General features: G+C 47.4%; 1 protein-coding gene across 12 annotated transcripts in view; it reads right to left on the bottom strand.

Moving 5' to 3' along the window:
- Positions 1-22,593, bottom strand: part of LOC144114757 (uncharacterized) — a 257,525-nt gene that overhangs the window by 4,449 nt on the left and 230,483 nt on the right. For 4 of the 12 annotated variants that reach the window (XM_077648698.1, XM_077648696.1, XM_077648697.1 and 1 more), the window contains exons 5-6: positions 5,911-5,996; positions 5,046-5,148 (exon numbers count right to left, since the gene is read on the bottom strand). In XM_077648698.1, the coding sequence (XP_077504824.1) occupies positions 5,046-5,148; positions 5,911-5,996 (189 nt within the window). Of the gene's footprint in view, positions 1-3,780; positions 5,149-5,910; positions 6,002-6,069; positions 6,173-6,251; positions 6,971-22,593 lie in introns of those variants that run through there. The other 8 variants (XM_077648706.1, XM_077648707.1, XM_077648699.1 and 5 more) reach the window with 8 other exon arrangements.

Raw genomic sequence — 22,593 nt, 5'->3', positions numbered from 1 at the left:
TATAGTACAGTATGCGGCTTGTGTACATGGGGAAATAACTAGACGAATTACAATGGGGTGGAGCGCATATGATAGGTTCTCTCAGATCATAAATGGGAGTTTACCAATATCCCTCAAGAGAAAAGTATACGACAGCTGTATCTTACCAGTACTCACCTACAGTCAATGGCGTAGCCAGAAATATTTTTCATTGGATGTTATACGCCACCTGTAAAAAAAAATAGAAAGAGAGTCTGCGTCCAAATAATATCATAGATATTTTTGTGCTTTAATAAAGCCGAAGGATTATTTGTTTCGTTCGCTGTGATATCTACATAAAAATACGAGTGCACTCAGGACTCGCTTGACTTGATCCGTGAAGAACATTTATTTTCTAAAAAAAAAAAATACTCGTACGAAAAAGCGCGGCTTCTTCGCATGTTATGCAACAACACTAAAGTTACTACAACAAAGTCAGTAACTGCGAATGAATGGCATTCTTCTTCTACCCTATGCATGTGATACTGCGCCCGGCCGCAGAGGCGTTTAAAAAAAAACACGTTTTATAATCGCGATAGTTTCTAATCATTTGAGGACAGTTCAAAGAATGAAAAAGTACGCTGACGTGGAAATGTATGTTTAAGTTCATGAACTGTGCTTACAATTAAGAGGAGTGCCATACGTCGCGCAATGGTAAAGAAAAGTGACTTTTCTGTGATAGCTTCCGCTTCCTATTATCGAGTCGGGACAACGTAACTCCAATCTTTTCGAGAGTAAACCGAGTCTTTTTATTTTCGTTTTTACATTTTAATACATCGATGCGGTGTGTAAATAGCATGGGCAAAAAAGCCGAAAGGAGGGGGAGGAGATGCAGCGCTCAGAAAATTTCGGGCGTCTTCTAACACCGAACCCCCCCTGGCTACGCCCCTGCCTACGGGGCAGAAACGTGGAGGCTAACGAAAAGGGTTAAGCTTAAGTTAAGGAGAACGCAGCGAGCCATGGAAAAGAAAAATGATAGGTGTAACGTTAGGAGACCGGAAGCGGGCCGAGTGGGTGAGGGAAAAAAACGCGGGTTAATGGCATCCTAGTCGAAATCAAGAGGAAGAATTGGGCTTGGGAGGGCTTGTAATGCGAAGGCAAAATAACTGAAAATAACTGCTGGTCCTTAAGGATTACGGAGTGGATTCGAAGAGGCGATAAACATAGCAGGGGGCGGCGGAAAGTTTGGTGGGCGGATGAGATTAAGAATTTTGCGGGTTTACGGTTGGCGCAGTTGGCAAAGGACAGGGTTAATTGGAGAGACATGGGAGAGGTATTTGCCCTGCAGTGGCCTTAGTCAGGCTGATGAAGATGTCGTGGCTTGTTGTGAGCAATATCTCTCGCTTGCTGGCCTGCGTAGGGCGTGGGTTTTCTACTGCTCTTGTTACTGCGAAAGCAATCTTTTAGAAAAAAAATCAATGGAAGGCATAAACCACAGCCTCTATGCGGATGACATTACGCTGTGGGTCGCTCAAGGAAGCGGCGGTCATCCAGCCGGTCGAAGACTACATAAGAGACGGGGGCAGAAGTAATCGCCACAAAAGTCAGAACTACTGATGTACCAACCTCCCCGGAGGGAACGAAGAACGAGAAACTGCAAATCTCCCTCACGGCCAGAGGACATCCAGTTCGCACGACGGACCATATCGGAGTGTTGGGATTGCTTATTTAGGCAAATAGATGCAAAGGGGAAATGATAAGGAAACTCGAAGGCTATACGCTGAGTAAACCATGAGGGTCATCAGGAGGATCGCCAATAGATGATCGGGAATGATAGAAGACAACTTAGTAAAGCTAGTCGATGCCTTCGTAATAAATTGGATCGCCTACGTCGCCATCTACCTCAGCTTCAAGCTCTGCGAGAGGAAGATTGAGGGTATCATCCGAAATAGTGTCAAGGAAACGCTGGGGCTACCAATCCGCACTGCTAATGAAAAACTAAGAGACCTAAAGCTTCACAATACGTTGGAGGAAATACAGAAGCCTGCCTGGTGTCGCAAAACGAAAGACTCGCGAGCAAGCCCACCGGTAGACGCGTTCTGGCGAAGCTAATGATCGGCTACGAAGGACAGCAAGGCGTTAAGATCGACCTGCCGCGGGAGGTGGGGATCCGCCTCAAGATTCCCCCTACCACCGATGAACATGCATCAGGAACACCGCAAAGAGCGGAGAGAGAAGAGGGCCGAGGCTTTGGAGAAACGCTTCCAAAAGTCACAGGGCGTGGTCTGTGTGGACGCTGCCGACTACGGGGCCGGCCGTGGGATGATCGAAGCCGTGGTGAACGCGGATAAGAAACCTATCAGTCGCAATGGACAGGGCAGAAACAGCGGGAGAATTCGTGCTAGCGCTTTCGATAGCGGGCACAATTGTCAAAACCACAGTGTGCGGCTCAAAGTCGGCGGTGAATAATTGCACTAAAGAAATGATCTTTCATGAAGCACTGAGAATTCTGCAGACAAGCCCCTTAAGCACCGCTACGGCAGTGACGAGAACATTAATTGGGAGAACTCAAACATTCCCAGAAAATGTAGACAAATGTTTAGTTTGCACAGCTGCCACCACGCCAGCCCTCTGGAGCGGCTGAAGAAACCCGAGATCACCATCATCTTACTGACAATTAAAGTTTTTTCTCCCCCCCCCCCCCTCTATCGAATGTTCGGTACATCCCATTGGTTTCCTATGGCTGTAGGAACTATAATAGGATGAAACATAAGAGGAGTCTCGGCAAATAAAACTATTTCCGCTATTTATACCTCAGATGTAACAAAATTTGGTTCAAACAAGTAGCTTTTCATGCTGATTTCAGAACTGCATTTTATTTGAAGCTAAATAGTACAGTTTCTGAGTAATTACAATTAACACCCTCGTATAGTCAACCCCAGGGAGTTAAGAAGAAACTGCACAATTTTTTCATGTCAGCATGTTTACAAAGCTCCATTTTGTGCCATAAAGCTATTAGTTCTTTTTTAAGATGTTCAGTACTCATGGAATTAATTAAAGGTTAAACTCCAGCATGCGTATTTACACGAAAACGTTTCTTGCAAAAATAACTTTCGAAAAATAGTGCACGTGCACATTGAAAAACTGACGGCTTTATTGCACTCCTCAATAATTCAGGATTCATGCGCAAAAAAACCCCCACCATATCCCTTGCAGACGCCCCCCCCCCCCCCATCTGCTACTTTTGTCAACGGAAATAAAGCTTATCCTCTTCCTACACGCGAGAGCGAGTGCAGCATGTTGTCCTTGTTGGTAGGAGAGCTTTCAAGAAGTGGTAAAGTCACTTGCAAGAGATGGGGAAGATTTAGTGCGAAATCACTACTCCAGACGTACCAGCCCCGAGCAAGAATCTTGTCTAGTGCTTTGAACTAAGCTCGGAGGAGCGTCGAGTCAGCTGTAGCCAATCGGAGAAGGGCGTCGTGCCACCTAGGTCATGTGACCTTGTGGCGTCGTCACAGCCTGCCCTGGGAGGTGGCAGTTAATGGCAAGTGGCGCGATTTTGCTCGGGAAGAGCAACCAGGGTCGCACAATGCCTACCGGTGGCCGTGATAGAAACAGCCACCTGCCTGTGCAGTGGCTATCGCTTAACCGCTGCGCCAATGCGCTGGTAGTGGTATGAGGACCTGCCTCGATCTATGAATGTTAAGTATAGAGAACGACCACTTCATCATATATGGGCATTTCCTCACTAAAGCTTTTAAGGCGGAGCTTAAGTATCCACTGCTTTCGCACATCTACTGTTAAGTTGCGTTAAACCCCTAGCACATTTCTCTTTTCTTTATTGACAAAACGCGATAATACATCAAAGAGAACACAGAAAAATTGAGGAAATTAAGTCCACCACTTGTTGTTGCCCTTGTTGCTACGCCCTGTTGCATGATGAATGATGGAGAAAAAAAAAGGGAAGAACTTGTTGTTACGCCCGCTGTCTCAAGCGTAAGTGCATGTCCATAAGCGCATTATTCTTAATGCGAAGGGAAATTCCTGAAAATCAGGATAAAAAGCGCGACGAAAAGCTCGTGCGATGTAGCCTGGAACCGGTGCAGCTGTCGCCGAATACGCGAACGAAATCAAAAGTAGAAAAAAGCGAACCGATCAAGGGTAAAGGGTGCCTCGCCGCACGTTTCACTTATAGGTTCCGCTTTCACGGCATTGTCTTTGCTGGCACCAACTACCGGCCATCTTGAGCAGGGTCACGCTAATCACAACAGTGCATTTGGTGATGCCTGATCGATGTTCCGCATAATCCCATCTCGGCATCTATAGCGGGCAATGTCCGAGGAGAGACAAAAAGTTCACACAAAAGGTTTTTGCACTATGCAAAGCGCAGAAGACGCAGGAAACGCACACGCACTCAAACAGTGCGATTCTACTGGAACAGGGCTCCATAAGCCCTGCCCAGTACCATCGGAGATGCGACGTCCTGCCCTCGTCTTGGCACCCTCGCCGGAGACCTCCTCTGCGACGTTTAAACTTCCATGGTGTTGGTGCACGGTGTTTGAGCCTCGCAACACACTTCACAGCAGCGGTGGCCACAGCGGCAGCATGATAAAACGCTGCCAACACCTCAATAGGTGCTCAGGTGCTGTGCACGCATGTCGTACGCTCCATGTTTGACAAGTCTTGCCTGTTCAACGCAGAGGACGCATAATGGGAGGCGAAGCTGACGATAGTGACGCGTGCTTTCACAAACCACGGTATCCATTCTCGCTCCACCAGTCTATCCGCAATCAGGGGCTCTGATAGAATGGAATCCATGGCGAACGAGCGAGCATTGGCCTGCGCTGGGGAGAGGGCGCCGCCGCAGCTCTGGCTGTCCACCATGGCCTTTGTCCCCCGGGATGCCCCGTATCCACATTCGCTTCACCTCCCGTGTCCGTTCTCGTACGCCAGTGCACTCTGCAACCAGCGGTAGTGACGCCAGGACCTCCGAAGTAAACGAGCTGGCATTCCCTGCGCTAGAGGGAGGGTGCCGGTGCTCTGGCTGTCCACCACGGCCTTTCTCCTCCGGGACGCGATTTATTCACCTTTGCCTCACCTCCCGTATCCATTCTCGTACGGCAGTCTACTCTGCGACCAGGGGTAGTGGCGCCAGGACCTCCGTTGTAAACGAGCTGGCATTGGCCTGCGCTAGAGGGAGGATGCCGGCGCTCTGGCTTTCCACCACGGCCTTTGTCCTCCGGGACGCGATGTATTCACCTTTGCCTCACCTCCCGTATCCATTCTCGTAGGCCAGTCCACTCTGCGACGAGGGGTAGTGGCGCCAGGACATCCCTGGTAGTCGAGCTGGCATTGGCCTGCGCTAGAGGGAGGGCGCCGACGCTCTAGCTGTCCGCCACTCCTTTGTCATCCGTGACGCGATGCATTCACCTCTGCCTCTCCTCCCGTATTCATTCTCGTACGCCAGTCCACTCTGCGACCAGGGATAGTGACGCCAGGACCTCCGTCGCAAACGAGCTACCATTGGCCTGCACTAGAGGGAAGGATGGCGCTCTGGCTGTCCAGCACGGCCTTTGTCCTCCGGGACGCGATGTATTCACCTCTGCCTCTCCTCCCGTATCCATTCTCGTAGGCCAGTCCACTCTGCGACGAGGGGTAGTGGCGCCAGGACATCCCTGGTAGTCGAGCTGGCATTGGCCTGCGCTAGAGGGAGGGCGCCGACGCTCTAGCTGTCCGCCACTCCTTTGTCCTCCGTGACGCGATGCATTCACCTCTGCCTCTCCTCCCGTATTCATTCTCGTACGCCAGTCCACTCTGCGACCAGGGATAGTGACGCCAGGACCTCCGTCGCAAACGAGCTACCATTGGCCTGCACTAGAGGGAAGGATGGCGCTCTGGCTGTCCAGCACGGCCTTTGTCCTCCGGGACGCTATGTATTCACCTTTGCCTCACCCCCCGTATCCATTCTCGTACGCCAGTCCACTCTGCGACCAGGGGTAGTGACGCCAGGACCTCCGTCGTAAACGGCTGGCATTGGCCTGCGCTAGAGGGAGGTGCCGGCGCTCTGGCTGTCCACCACTGCTTTTTTCCTCCGGGACGCGATATATTCACCTTTGTCTCACCTCCCGTATCCATTCTCGTACGCCAGTCCACCCAGCGACCAAGGGCAGTGACGACAGGACCTCCGTCGTAAACGAGCTGGCATTGGCCTGCGCTAGAGGGAGGGCGCCGGTGCCCTAGCTGTCGACATGGTCTCTGTCCTCCGGGACGCGATATATTCACCTTTGTCTCACCTCCCGTATCCATTCTCGTACGCCAGTCCACACTGCGACGAGGGGTAGTGACGCCAGGACCTCCGTCTTAAACGAGCTGGCTTTGGCCGGCGCTAGAGGGAGCGCGCCGCCGCCGCTCTGGCTGTCCACCACAGCCTTTGTCCTCCGGGACGCGATGAAGCCAAGTCTGCCTCGCCTCCTGTAACCATTCTCGGTTCGCCGCTCGATCTGCAATCAGAGGCGCTGAGAGCAAGGCGTCCACGGAGGACGAGTGAACGTTGACCTGCGCTGGGGGAGGGCGCCGCCGCGCTCTGGCTGTCCACCACGGCCTTTGCACCTGCGAAGCCATATAGCCACCTTTTCTCGGTTCGCCAATCCATCCACGATTGAAGGCGCTGAGAGCAAGGCCTTCATGGCGAACGAGCGAAGGGCAGGGTGCCGCAGTCGCTCTGGCTGTCCACCACCGACCTTGCCTCCGGGACCCGATGTAGAACGATTGGGCGTGGTCGGGCACGCGCATTCCCCGAATCGACCGCCGAGCTCCTCGATGGTCCACAGGAGGTTCTTGTAGTGGACCTGCACTCACGACGTTGTCTCAACGCTGCCCACACAGGCAATGGCGGGCAGCCAAGGCTCGCCTCGGCGCCGCACCGAACGGCAGCGGCGGAGGTGGTGGGTGGCCGCCACCACCGCCACCTCCGCCGCCCCGGCTTCGAGTGCCGCGTCAGCGCTCCAGCTGCCCGGGCTGCGCGTGCCATTGATCAAATTCAACTTCTTCGACTGCCAGTGCCGCGGTGCCGAAGTGTACTTGCAAATGTCTCTCGATCCAATTCTTCCAAATCTTGCTGGATGGCATTAACTTTTATCAACTATTGCGAACATATTGCTTATTTGACAAGGAAGCTTTCTACATGATATTGCAGTTTCTATAGTGGGTTCGGTATTTTCTTCTGCTGAAGGAAAAACTAATGACGACACGCCGTTTCTTTGTTGTTTCGAGTACGTTGCACACAAAAATGAAGGATAACATGTGTTGTTGTTGTTACCCTCATACAATATTGCACATGCCCACATAATCAATCTTTATTTTTTGCATTTTTAGTACAAACAAAAAATGCAGGGAGTGGGGACAAAAAGCTGCTCTAAGGCAAGCTTGACTGGGTCCCCACCCCCTTTACATGACAGTTTGTGCAGCAGTTATGCATGAAATGTTGAATGTTTAAAAGAGAACAATTCACAGCACATGCGATTTTCGCGCAGGAAATGAATAATGTTACAAATGCAGTCTTGTTACAATATAAAAAAAATACAACAAAAATGCAACAAACACTCGCGTGATAGCAGACCTGAAAAATGACAATGTTAATAAACAAACTCGCCTGAATATAAGGGAAAAGAAATAGTAAAGACAAATACGCACAACTGCAGTACTCTGGGATGAAATGACGTGTTACAAAAGCTCTGTTTTTGGTTATGAAGATGGTTGACACTGTTAAACGCCATGAAACTGGTTGATGAAATGAAGTTTTATATTACATTTAGTGGCTGTTTGCAGGTCGATTTCCATCATTAATAATTTGTTCAATAGTCTCGGAAGGCGATTTTCGACGCTATCTAGCCCGTGTGTTAGCCTAGTGAATGGCACGTGCCATGTTCCTTTATTCCGAAATACATACCCCCTGTCAGGAAGGCTTTTTAAACTACATAAAGACAAAAATGCATTGTTATTAGCTTTTAAGCTATGTTTATATCTCATCGACAGGTTAAAGTCATATAATACTGGAAAGGGTATAATTTTGTATTCATAATAGGTACTATGTAATGGGCTTTCACTTGGAATGTTGACTACGTGACGAAGGGCTTTCTTCTGCAGAGAAAAAATCTTATTTATGTTTTCTTTTGATGTTGTGCCCCATACAAGTCCGCAGTAATTTAGTTGAGCATAGAACAACGCGTTATATATTAATAGCTTAAATTTCAGTGGTAAAATATAACGAAGCCTCCAGAGTACTCCCGATATTTTGGCAAGATGGGTTAATATATGCTGCACGTGTGAGTTGCATGATAAGTGCTGATGAAATGTCACACCAAGTGTCTTTGCTTCTGAAGCCACTTCAATAGGATTATTGCCGATATGAATGTTAAAGTTGTAGATAATTGGGTTTTGATAGGGTGTAAATAACACAGCTTTGGTTTTTGCACTGTTGATCTGCAGGGAATTTCTATTGCTCCATTCGTATAAGTTTTGTAGTGTCAAATTTACGTTATTGCACAAATTACTGGGATTATCTGACTGAACAAAAATACTTGTGTCATCGGCATAAACAATAAGTTGTGATTTCTCGGCTATATTCCCTATATAATTTATATACAAGTTAAAAAGCTGTGGCCCCAATATGCTGCCCTGAGGAACGCCTGCATTCAAGTTTATTAGAGAAGAAAAATTGTTATTTATAGCAACGCATTGTTTTCTGTTTGCAAGATATGACTTGAGAAATTCCAAGGCAATGCCTCGAAACCCATAAAATTCTAATTTTGCTATCAGCGTTTGGTGATTTAAGCTGTCGAATGCTTTTGTGAAATCTATGAAAATGCCCATTATTAACTTCTTATCCAAAAATGACTTAAGGATTATTTCTTTTTGTGTTAGTAAGGTTAACTCTGTGGACATACCTTTCCGGAAGCCAAACTGAAAAGGGGAAATTAATGAATGCTTATTGCAGAATGAGTGCAGCCTCAGCAATACTAACTTCTCAAACGGTTTTGAGAGAACGGGAAGGACAGATATGGGGCGATAGTTTGAAAATGCGTTTTTATCGCCTGATTTATAAATAACAGTCACTTTAGCACGTTTCATGCTATCGGGAAATACACCTGATGACAAACATAAGTTGTATATGTGATTGAGCACAGGCAAAATGTAGTCTAAGACAAATTTGATCGGTGTAATTCTAAGACCATCAATATCTCTTGTGTTGCTATTGCTTAGTGATGTAAAGACCGAACGTATTTCATTCTCAGGTGTTGGATAAAAAAAAGCGGTATGTTCGTTACGATTACGCAAGTAGCTCGTCACACGTTCATCATGACCACTTTTTACTAAGTTAACAAAATAGGAGTTAAATGCGTCTGCGAGTTGAAGGCCCTCGAGAGTTTTTCCGCTTTGTGTTACTTGAATATCGTCATTTCTCGATTTATTGCGGTTCATGATGGTATTTAGAGCGCGCCATAGCTCATCGGTGCGATTATTTTCCCTGCCAAGTAAGCTGTTAAAATAAACCTGTTTTGCATTTCGAAGAAAGCGCGTCACAAAATTTCTGTACTTTTTAAAATTAGCGAGGACTGCTGGGTTCCTATTTTTTATGAATTGCGCATACATGGATGTCTTCTTACGGATCATAGCAAGGCATTCGGCCGTAATCCAAGGCTTCCATACTCTTTTAGGTTTTTTAACATTTTTAATTTTGAAGCAATCCCTGTAAACGCGCTTGAAAATATTGAGGAAAATATCATATGCCTCATTTGCTTGGCGAGATTCGAACACGGCGTCCCAGTTTGTTAAGGAAATTTGAGTCCGAAAATTGTCAAGCGCATTAGGAGATATGTCCTCAACTGTGAACGTTTCTAGAATAGCTTTTCTTTTATTCTGAGTATCAGCATTCCAAAACATATATACTGGCAAGTGGTCGCTTATACTAGTCGCAATGACACCAGCCTTTATATCGTCTATGTAACGGTGGGTGATGAACATATCTACTAGTGATTCTGATTCTACTGTGATGCGCGTTGACTCTGTAATGACGTTCTTGAAGTCGTGTGACTCAAGGAGTAATGTGAAATCCTGTGATGCCGTACTATGTTTAAGGAGATTAATATTTAGGTCCCCACCTATAACTAGTTTTAATTGGTTGCTATGGACAAAAGAGAACATGTTTTCCAGGAACTGGTAAAAGGCATCTAGATTTCCAGAAGGTGGGCGGTATATAACTGTAAACATATTGCAGCCACAAACGACAGAAAGTGCCTCATAATTTTCATTTGAGATTAAAAAATCTGATAGTAAGCTAGCGGGCAAGCCGGCTTCCACTAGTTGTAGTACTCCTCCACCGCGTTTGGTTTGCCTATTTAAATAATAGGTAGTGTACCCAGGTAGGGTCAAGACATCATATTCAGTTGTAAACCAAGTCTCAGTCAACATTACAATCTGAAATTTAAAAGAGAATTCATCAAGAAATTGCGATATGTCATCGTGCTTATTTCTTGCTGATTGTACATTACAATGGAAAAAACCAAAGTTCCCCCCTACCTGGGGAAAAACAACGTCATGTGGTTCAATCATGGCGGGTTTAGGAATAATGCACGTTTTGTTGCTGCGAGAAACAGATATACGGTGGTAGGAATATCGGGCACACGAACACTTTTCATCCTGTGATCAATTTTGGGGGGCGTATTCAGGTTGCCAAAAATGGCTTCTATTGAGTGAAAGCCTGAATGATTAGGATGGGCTGAATGGTATTCATGAAGCAAAAGAGTGACGTTGCCGGACAAGCTTGCGCATGTAACTTTGGGAGTGATAATTGTATCTGCTCTTCGGACAAGAAGTGGCCTTCCCGTCATGAGACCATGATAACAAGGGTAACAAGAAAATTCCGAAAACACGGCAGCATAATCGCGCAGAAATGTTTCCATGACTGATAAGACTGAACTCCGAAATCGCTTTATGGCACCCGGAAGTTGTTTAAATGATCTTGGACAGGTCAGACATACGAAAAATTTTAAGCAATGGCGAGTTTTCAGCTTTTCGTGCAAAAATGCGGCCGTTTCGAACCCAAACAAATTTCCACCCAACCTCGCGTTTTCGCGCTACCGCGCTTCCGAGGAGCCTTTTCAGCTGAGGACACAGATGCTCATTGACATATACGGTGTCAGAAGTGTCTAGACCAAGGTCAGTTCCCACAATGTTAGCTTTACGAGCCTTTTCCAAGACTGCGTCACGTTTCTTGCGGTGTACAAACTGGACAACAATGTTTTTATGGCTAGAATTTTTGGCAACTGGCACAAGGTGCACAATTTCGATGTCTGATGCATCGATTGGCTCTCCGGCCTTTTCGCCAATCTTGCCGAGAATGTCTGCAAGATTTTCGCTTTGTCGCACAGGGACACCTTTGATCTCTAAGTTGCAATTTCGGGAGTATTGCTCACACTGAGTCAGCCTGTCCTCATAAGTTTCCAGTTTCGTTTCGAAGGCCTCATGCTTTGCGTTCAGGGATTGATTTTCTTCTCGCAGTCTTTCGTTTTCTGCTTGCGTAGACTCCAGCAATGTTTTACTTTCCTCGTACTTTTCACTGAGGAATTCTACTGTTGCTTTAACCTCCGCTATTTTATCTTCCATTTCCTGTTTACACTGTGCAAGGTTTTCCTCGAATTCAAGCCTTAACTCTGCAATAGCAGCCTTCGACATATCAGAGGTCTACAGCAGGTAAGAAAGTTTCACACAACGCTGTCAAGAGTTTGATGTGCCTGGAGGCTGCTAAAGGCTATGCACAGAAAGTAACAGGGAAGCACAATCAGGCAGCAGCAGCAGCAGCAGCAGCAGTGGCGAAGGTGCACTAAAACAGACAGAGTGAATATAAGGTCACAAACCTGCGATGTGCAGAGTGAATGGGTCAGATATACAGCGCAAGAGCTGTGCCCGCTGCCACTGCTGCCAAGAAGCGTTGACGGTAGATTTTCCGGTTATATAGCCGTAGTCCAAGATGCCACCCACTGCAAGGGCCAATGGGCGTTTCAGCTGCCGGGTGGCAGCGCCGCAGGACGGTTGAGAGCTACCGCTGGCCACGGGCAGAAACAATCGGCGTTCCGTGGGATAGTTCCGTGATACGGTTATGCTTCGCTATCAGGAATCCAAACAACCTGCGATGTGCAGAGTGAATGGGTCAGATATACAGCGCAAGAGCTGTGCCCGCTGCCACTGCTGCCAAGAAGCGTTGACGGTAGATTTTCCGGTTATATAGCCGTAGTCCAAGATGCCCCCCACTGCAAGGGCCAATGGGCGTTTCAGCTGCCGGGTGGCAGCGCCGCAGGACGATTGAGAGCTACCGCTGGCCACGGGCAGAAACAATCGGCGTTCCGTGGGATAGTTCCGTGATACGGTGATGCTTCGCTATCAGGAATCCAAACAACCTGCGATGTGCAGAGTTAATGGGTCAGATATACAGCGCAAGAGCTGTGCCCGCTGCCACTGCTGCCAAGAAGCGTTGACGGTAGATTTTCCGGTTATATAGCCGTAGTCCAAGATGCCACCCACTGCAAGGGCCAATGGGCGTTTCAGCTGCCGGGTGGCAGCGCCGCAGGACGGTTGAGAGCTACCGCTGGCCACGGGCAGAAACAATCGGCGTTCCGTGGGATAGTTCCGTGATACGGTGATGCTTCGCTATCAGGAATCCAAACAACCTGCGATGTGCAGAGTGAATGGGTCAGATATACAGCGCAAGAGCTGTGCCCGCTGCCACTGCTGCCAAGAAGCGTTGACGGTAGATTTTCCGGTTATATAGCCGTAGTCCAAGATGCCACCCACTGCAAGGGCCAATGGGCGTTTCAGCTGCCGGGTGGCAGCGCCGCAGGACGGTTGAGAGCTACCGCTGGCCACGGGCAGAAACAATCGGCGTTCCGTGGGATAGTTCCGTGATACGGTGATGCTTCGCTATCAGGAATCCAAACAACCTGCGATGTGCAGAGTGAATGGGTCAGATATACAGCGCAAGAGCTGTGCCCGCTGCCACTGCTGCCAAGAAGCGTTGACGGTAGATTTTCCGGTTATATAGCCGTAGTCCAAGATGCCACCCACTGCAAGGGCCAATGGGCGTTTCAGCTGCCGGGTGGCAGCGCCGCAGGACGGTTGAGAGCTACCGCTGGCCACGGGCAGAAACAATCGGCGTTCCGTGGGATAGTTCCGTGATACGGTGATGCTTCGCTATCAGGAATCCAAACAACCTGCGATGTGCAGAGTGAATGGGTCAGATATACAGCGCAAGAGCTGTGCCCGCTGCCACTGCTGCCAAGAAGCGTTGACGGTAGATTTTCCGGTTATATAGCCGTAGTCCAAGATGCCCCCCACTGCAAGGGCCAATGGGCGTTTCAGCTGCCGGGTGGCAGCGCCGCAGGACGATTGAGAGCTACCGCTGGCCACGGGCAGAAACAATCGGCGTTCCGTGGGATAGTTCCGTGATACGGTGATGCTTCGCTATCAGGAATCCAAACAACCTGCGATGTGCAGAGTGAATGGGTCAGATATACAGCGCAAGAGCTGTGCCCGCTATATATACACCTGTTGCACTGTATGCCTTGTAAGGGAGCGCAGACTTCGTCAAACCTTGTTTGGCTTTTTGTCTGAGTTTTCCTCAGTATCCGTAACACTGAAATAAATTTGATAGATTGATTTTGATCAAATTTCAAGTAATCAATATATCAGCATCTTTCCTATTTCTTTCCTGCCCCCCTTCAGCCCAATATGTTTCACAAACTAGCCCAAAATTCAACCGTTTTATTCTATATCACAAAGCCTGCTTTCAACTAGAGCTAGTTTTTGAAGGTGTACTTTGCTGCTGATCTAGTTAAACTCAAAAATAGCTTTCAGGTGTCTTTATTTTATTTATTCAGGAAACGCAAAAATATAGAATCGGTGATGAAAAGAAAAGGAATGGCAAGGAATACAAAGGAGGCCATTGTCTAGCACAGAAGCCTTATATATATAAAAAATCACTAGGTGCAATAAGTGTAGATCACTACAATAAAGAAAAACGAGTGTTCAAACCACAGATGAATGCAATTTCAGAGTTATGCCACAGCAGTGTTGTGAGCAGCAAAGTAAGGCACAGCAGTACTGAAAAAGAACTCATCCAACTGTGCCTTAACATTGTCCCACCTCCCTTGATCAAAATAAATGCGCTCCACAGCCATCCACTATTCAGAAAAGACTACAAAGTCTGCCCATTTGCATTCTGTGACCGCCATCTGTCCTAAAACTTGGTAAAAATACTCATCTCTCTTGAGCTGAGGTCTACCATCACCAAATGCAAGACAGAAGTTTTTGCTGGTTACAGTGTTAGCTTCACTGTCCTTCAAAGAGTAGGGGAATTTTATCTCCACAACACCATAGGTGCCTTCTTCCGGGTCAAAAACCAACCTATCCGGGCTTGCACCTAGCCATGGAAAGCCAGGGTGCACAGCAAGGCCACAATATTGCAAGGTCACGTTGTGTCCTGCAGCTCTCATTGTAGCGGCATACCGCTCTGCTGCAAGAGCCTCATTTTTTTTTCCCATACTGTACAGCCCGTACCCAGGACCGATCCTTTGGGTCCAAGAGATTCCTTAAACCTTTCTCTGCCCATTTTTTCCGCCTCATGACCTTGCCAAAGGTAGATGCTGTGAGGCGGTGTAGTCGTGCCACGTGCCACTTGTCGCTTAGGGCCTGCTGCCTGGTATTTGCTTCTAGCTCCTGGTCTTCTTCAGGACTAAGCTGAAGGTGCTAGGAAAGAAAAATGATATTATGTATTTCCCGCAAGTCTTCACTTTATTGTATTTCAGCAGTTCTCAATAATCCTGTTTGGTGCACATCGTCTTTTTCGACTTTTGCTAGTAAAAGTGCATCACATGACGCTAATGTGAGCATGCAAAATGTTGATCGATTCAATGACCAAACTGAAATTTTCACAATTCACTGCAAGCCAGTCATCTTTTATGCTTTTTGTCAGTCGCCGCACAGCTGTTTGTGTTGTTATATCATGCTTCAAAGTTATTTAAGATTTTTTGCCTATTCTATGAAGTGTTAACAAGACACTGCCTTACACTAGGCCATCTACAAGGGGTGGAGCAGGAGAAATAAATCACCTTCTGTCGCAGGCATCATAATCACTGTGCAGCATTTGGCTGCGACAATTACAACAGAAAGTTCTAACTGTTGGCTGTGCAAACATGCGGCATGCTTCACGGCTTAGTATTCTCAAACACTTCATTCTGAGAGAAAACATGAGCCATGAACTGGATGGTCACCTTGGCTGTAAATGGAAAGTACAAGACCGCAACCAGAGAGAAGAAAAGTGCTGCTTCATTATGAAATTTAAGTTCACTCTCACCACTAACTGGTATTTTTTGTGAATTATTAAGCTACAGTGCCTTAAACAAAGGGCTGATTGCATGGCTTAACATGGCTATCACTGTGGTTGGTAAATAAGCATATTAAAATTCCGGTCACCACGCTGGTTCTTTACCCTGTACGACTGCCCCTGGCACTCGTCAAAAGTAATATGGCAGCTAGGTGAGCTCTGACTGATGCTCATTACTTTCAATGCACATTATGTGAATGACAAACTGCACCAATAAAAAACTGGAAACGCAACAGAAAAAGAGCAAGAACACGCAGCTGGCTGTGAATCAGTCAATAAAGTGAGCAGCTTTAGCTGTGCACATAGGAGGCGAGAACAGTAATCGTTCCGTAAGCCAGTTCATGAGATAAAGAGCACTTTATGCCCAGCGATTAAGAGCAGCAAGTCTAAATATATAGTACAGTCAGACATGCATGCTTTGAACACTATCATAGCAGACGGCCACCGCCAGACTAAATGGCCTTGCAGCCTGGATGGTGCTATCACAGCCAGAGAACTTTGAGAGATTACACTTCAAACCTTTTAGCAAGATCAGCAGCAACACTTCCCATGACTTGGCATGTAGATGGTGTGTAAGTGCCAGCAAGGCCTCGTCAATGAATGTCTAATATTTACCAAACATGGTGCTCAATATGTGCTCTTATTCACTCAGACCTGAATGTAAATAGACAGTATGCACTAATGGCACAGTTAGGACAGCAGAAGCATTTCAACAAGCATGCTTACTGTCATATGTAAAAAGAAGTCGTTATATGCTGGACAAAACACTTTTGCTACCACAAACAAATGGCAAACCTGCAAAAGCACCCGATAAATGCAGCGAACGAAAGCAACAACTAATGTGCTAACCATCAGAATTTGTTGTTCATCAGCTGTGAAGACAGCAGGAAATGTGTGCGGCACTGCACCAGTAAACAGCTCCAGTCGTGGGACAGCACAACTGGTGCCTGCACCAGGGGCTATGGTGGATGATATCCAGGTATTAAAATCGTGTGGACTGTCCGACTGCTGGTATGTCAGTGGAGAGCCTACTGGAGCAAGGCCTGCCTTTGTCTTTACCAGAGGAACATGCACGTCCCGCAAAACAGCGGCAAAAGGAAGGTCACCCAGTGCCTCCAGCTCAGCACCAAGTGACTGGATTGCGGCTACTTGGCTAGCTTCATCCTGGTAGTCCAGGCTTGCACCTGAAAGGCGAGCAGTCACTGGCAACTGCGCACCGCCTTCCCGTGGGGCTCGCCAGTCCACGTCGAGAACACTTGCAGGCTTGATGCCTTTCTGTCTTGGGCGTCTCCACTGCTGAGGAAGCTCCGTGCCGGCAAGCTCTGGTGGTGGCCCTGCAAATCCATGCTCCTTCAATAGGGCTAGCAGGCGTACTGCTGCAAGGACGTGACTGCAGGCTCCACTCTTTCCTGCTGGACATTCGCAGGCAGTGGTACGTAGCATGCCGGTGGTAATGTGAAAAGACATCTGCACATTGTAGGGACGGCCACTTTTATTCTGACTGCGGAAACATGTGCAATGCACATGGACGATAGCAAGTCTGAAAAGAAAATCCAAAACAGTGCTGTGGTACTCATAAAGTTCAAAACTTGTCCTGTAACACTGGTATGTGCATTGATGTGAGAGCGCCCAAGAACCGGGACATCTCAATGCACATAAGATACAACTCTTCAATAAAGAACTTACGACCAGTGTTTGTTTCATGATTAAAACTGCAATTAAAAATTGGCTCTAGCAGTCAATAAACGCTGGTCTGGTAACAAATACTTGTTTCTGTATAAGTAACGTTACCACTCGAAAAACCACGAGATGAAACTAAAAATCAAATCCTAGAGTTTTGCGTACCGAAACCACCATATCATTATAAGGCATGATGTAGTGAAGTGCTCCGGATTAATTTAGACTACCTGGGGCTGTTTAACGTGCCCTAGAACGCAAGTACATGTACAGTAAAAGGGCGTTTTTGCATTTCGCCTCTATCGAAACGAAGCCGCCGCGAACGAGACTCGATCCCCAAATCACGCACTTAGCAGCAGAGCGCCTTAGCCGACTAAGCCACTGCGGCGGGTGAGAGAAAACTGCAACAACCGATTTGCAAAGAAATATGCACCGCTCTGGGCCCGCGGCCGTTCGATTGCATCGGTACGTCTGTTTCGCAAAATGTTTCTGCTACGATTCGGTGCCCGCCCCTTCAACATATAGAAACCAGTCGCATCTTAAGATAACGTTACTCGCGCTTGTTGCTTCCGCCCACAAACGCTCCTTGAAACGAAGAAAGAGAAGCCCCCACTATTCGCTTGCGACGAAACTTCAATATCAAGTGAGCGAGTTACGACTTTGGGTATGCGCGTAATGGAAGAGTACAGAGCGCCGGGGCAATGCTGGCGTCGGACGCCGTTCGCAGAGTATGCCTACAGCAAAAAGTTTGCTTACCCCGAGTCACACGTGTTCGTGCGAGGCGATGACGGCGAACAGTAGGCCTCGATGGCAAAGCTGTACGCCCTCTTGCGTTGACGGTCAGAGGGGCATTTTTCGTCGCACAACCATACCAATGTGCGCTCCGAAATATGCGAAACGACGGTCAAGTTCGTCGTCCAACCTGAGCTTCTCAGACTCGGAAAGCATAGCTGCTGATACGTGACGAGAGGTCTTGCCATCGTATAAAACTTTCGCTCAAATACAAATAGACCTCAATACGGCGACCAGGCTGGCACATGGGCTGGCAGCTGAACTGGCTGAACAAGTATAGAGGAGGCACTGGCTGAACACTCGCCGCAACAAAGATGGCGACCAGACTTTCGGTGCCCAGTGTTGGCAGATGACCAAGCAGTTTTGCATATGGTCTATTACCAGGCGGTGCGCTGCATCGGCTTCCTATTATGGCAAAAGGGCGAAAAGATGCCGTTATAATGAAACTAGAGCATTATGGGAGTACAACAAATATGAAGTACTGAGAGGCTTTCTTTCGGGAATGCGGCTCTGTGCGTAAGGGAGGAAGTTCAGTCGGGATTAGAAGTAAATCAGAGAGCTGTTGGAAGATTAGCAGTAGGTGCCCACGGCAAAACCACGAATGAGGCAGTACAAGGGGATATGGGCTGCATGGGCATCTTTCGAAGCACGGGAAGCTCAGAGTAAAATACTATATGAAGAACGCTTGGGTAAATTGGATGGACGGAAAATAATTAGGGAACTAACCAGTAAGCATGCAGTACACAAGCACGGAGAAATAAAGAGCTTTAAACGACAGGTAGAAAATGCGGAAGCTAAAAAGTGGATTAATTCAATATTTCTGAAAAGAAGCAGATTATAGAACCATATCGAAATGGGAAAAGACAGATAAGGAAGGAATCGTTCTATGATAAATCAAGAGGCAGTACTCTAATCTTTGAAGCTAGGTCAGGGTGTCTTAGGACGCGCAGCTACAAAAAGAAATTTAACGAAGTGGACACAACTGCTGTGTGTGGTAAATCTCTAGAAACAATTGAACACCTCATACTCAAATGTGATGGTATTCATCCGGATATCGTTGCAGGTACAGCCACTCTTCCTGAGGCCCTAAAATGTTTAGGGATAACAATGGTCCTGTAAATAAATCTGCGGTGGAAGTTAGCAAAAAGCGATTGGAAGATCGGTGGCTCAAAAGCAGAGAGGTAATATATAAGGTTAGAGGAGTAGGAAAACGTATTTAACGAAAATGGCGAAATTAATAACAGTTTACAACATAGTTAAACAAACACAAAGAAAAAAAAAACGAGCACGGTGGCAACGGCCACCACGCCGTTTCAAAGGGGACGCTCCTACCTTCCATCCATCCATCCATCCATCCATCCATCCATCCATCCATCCATCCATCCATCCATCCATCCATCCATCCATCCATCCATCCCCGCTGCTAGTTGGCAGCAAGCAACGGCGTGGCCATGGCGGGTGACTACGTTGACTGAATAAAAGAAACCGAGAAAGCGCGAAGTAGAGAGAAACTCTCGTCCACAGGTCGTCTAGCCATACCCGATTGCTATGCGCAAGAAGCCGGGCGACGCGATGCCCGACGCGATCGAAGCAGCTTTTGCTCATGACGAACCTTGAGATGTGCTTTCTGTTTTCTCCGAGCCACTTCAATCCGGAGAACGCGAAAATTGCATTGAACACTTAAGTCGTAGTAGCTGCACAGTTGCTTTGAATAAGGCAAATGAGATCTCTCTGTTCCTTGGAAATTTGTCAAGCGCGCAGCGAACTTAAACGCTTTATTGTGCTTGATGAAACAGGCAGTTGTGGAATATGAGTCGAAGTCTCGCTACATCGGTAATGTCCGCAAAAATGTCCCTTTTTGCTCTCTTAATTTTGGGAAAGGTGCACATAGATGTGGTGGCGATGCACTCTGCGCATATTTCCGCGCAGCCTCTGCCTTGTTATCATCCTGCACAGCGTACCACGGCTACACGCTGGACTGCGTTACAGATAAAACACAGCGCCACTGCTGTGTCACCCGCTGTGTTTTTGTAGCCACCGACGGTGGCTACAAAAACCGGCTGCCCGGCTGGGAAGAGCGGATTTCTTCGTTCCGCTACCGAGACGTACTACGTAGCGTTGGTATGCTCGTCCGCTGCCATCGCTAACTGAGTAAACAGTTGTTCCGTTTTTATGTTGGGATTCGTCCTTCAACACAAACGACATCCCACAGACGTTTTCGTCAAAACCCGAAATAAATTTACGTTCACTCTACTGAGCAAAGCGTTCTGCTGCTTACTTTAAGATTTTATTTATTCATTTATTTATTTATTAATTCAGGCTACCTACATCGCCAGAAGGTATTATTTAGGGGTTAGGTACACGGGAGTCAGACAATGATAAAAAGGTCGCCATAATGCACATGAAAAATACATGAGTTAACAACGACCAACACTAAAATAAAAATTACTGGAAAATATACATAGAGTGCAATAACAACGTTGAACAATAAAAAGGAAACACGTATGAACAGCGCACACGGTAGTATAGGCTAAAAAAAAACACCGAAAAACTCAATGAATAAGGCTCTCAATAGTATTTTCAATTTCAGGCGCATCCACCACTTCGTTCGGGATCTGGTTGGTCATTAATCGTGTTAGTAAAAAAAAAAGAATATTTAAAGCATTTTGTCTCTCCTAGAGGAGACGTAATGTGGCTCCATTATGTGGACTGTTTTGTCAATACCAGCTTTGTTCTTATATATATTGTGAATGAATATTAATGTTCGTATTTTCCTGCTCGACGAGAGTGTTTTCCAACGCAATCCTTCATATTTCGGGTCCTCTAACTGTAAAATTATAATTTCTTGTCACAAATCGTGCTGTTTGTTTCCTGACACGTTACATTTTAGCTATGCGGTGTTTTGTGAATGGATCACGGATTGCGTATGCGTATTCTAAAATAGGCCTAATGCTTTAGTCAAATACAAGTTTGCTTTCAGAAATGACGGAGAATGCTTAAAATTTCGCTCGAAAAAGTGGAGGAGACGGCAAGGTTTCGCGGCAACTAAGTCAATACGATTGTACCCGTCCAGAGTTTCAGTAAACGTGACTCCGAGTTATGTAACATGTTCTGTGGTTTTGAAGTGCAATATTATTTACCGTTATGTTCACTGGAGAGCTTTTTCGTTCAAGTGCGCTCCTTCTGCGCTCGATCAGAGTGGCTTTTGGTATTTGGTATTTGCTGTGTTCCTCAGGTTCCGATCGACCTGCAATGTGGAAAATACAGGTAATCTGGGAAATAACACTGCGCGACGTTGTCAAGGTCCTAGCGTCTTTTAATCGCTTTCTATAGACCGGTGTTGAAATGACACACTTGCTGAAGTTCGCGAAATCGAGACGAAATAAAAATTACGCATCGTACGTACCACTACCCGAGTACGGTGCTGCTTCAAATGTGGTGCTTAGCGGCTCGGTCGCTGCGCTCGCTGAAGGCGACCGGCAGCTCGTAGTCGTAACTCGCGGTCGGCACGTAGTCCGGGTAACTGGCACCAGAGAGCAGTACCCCCGCGTTCAAGTTACGATCGTAGGCGCACGCACGGAACATCGCGTCTAAATTTCTCATGCTGAGAGCACGGCAGCGAGTTCCAGCCATGTTCCTTACCGTGCTCGCCGCGCAACCGAAGAGTAACCACGGGTTTAAGACACGCAGACCAACCGATCAGATTTAGATGCCGAAATGCAACGCCAGCCGCGAAGCCGAACCGTCGCCGAACTTGTCCCGCTCCGCGGCCTCTGCGTACCGCGTTCGCTTTTATCTCACCGCAATAAACTTGTGGAAACTTATGCCGCTTCCTTTCTTTCTGCCTTGCAGCTCAGCCAACCGCACCATAATTTATCGGTATGGCGCGAATTATGCTAAAAAAACACGCAAGAGTGGCACACCGAATGCGGACGCTTCGGCGTTTTGCCCGCACAACGGAAGTCACTGCTGCCTCAAGCGGTGCCGAATCACTGCGATGTCACGGCTTGACGTTTGTCCGCACACGGCCGGACTAGAGCGGCGGCGGCGGCTTAGTGTTTGGCACCCCCTCTCCAGTCTGGCCGTGGTCTGCAATTTTTCCCTCGGTCTTTTTCCGCCACTGGACAGTTGCAGGTCGCCGTAAGGCCGCGCCAAGTTGAGCGTTTCGTAAAGTTTTGCTGTCACGAAACGGCGAAGATGTGACGCACGTTTGTTGGCGCGTGGCTCCTGCCTCCGTGGGAGCGAAACACGCCGGCTCGGCTGAGAGCACGCGGACGGTAGAGGCCCAGCAGCTGGCATCGCATCGCTGATTACTCCGCCTCACAAATCAGGTGCAACGCTGTCAAAGCGCTCTTGTTTGCGCTGCCTGTATCCGCGACCAACTTGAAAGTAGTGCGTTCCTTGTGGTGGGCGAAACACATTAAATGCTTTGCCTGCAGGCTTGCTACATCACACATTTGCCACGAGTTTGATTAAATGCACTCTTATTGCTCACGACACGCTATCTCGTTCAATAGAGCACTCGGCAGGGCCGCATTAAGAAATATGGCGGCCCTGGGCCAATGCGCATGCAGGACCCCTTCTCTATATTGACCCCCCTCCCCCCCTTCGGTCGCCTGCTACGCTACTGGAAATATGCCATGTTTCATTTTAATTCCATGAAATAAAAAAGAGCGAAGCGCGATCATCGAAATTATTATTATTATTGTTATTATTATAAGGAAAACAAC

The sequence above is a fragment of the Amblyomma americanum genome, chromosome 1, assembly GCF_052857255.1.
Source record: "Amblyomma americanum isolate KBUSLIRL-KWMA chromosome 1, ASM5285725v1, whole genome shotgun sequence".
Lineage (NCBI taxonomy): Eukaryota > Metazoa > Arthropoda > Arachnida > Ixodida > Ixodidae > Amblyomma > Amblyomma americanum.
This window is presented reverse-complemented; position numbering and strand designations above follow the sequence as displayed.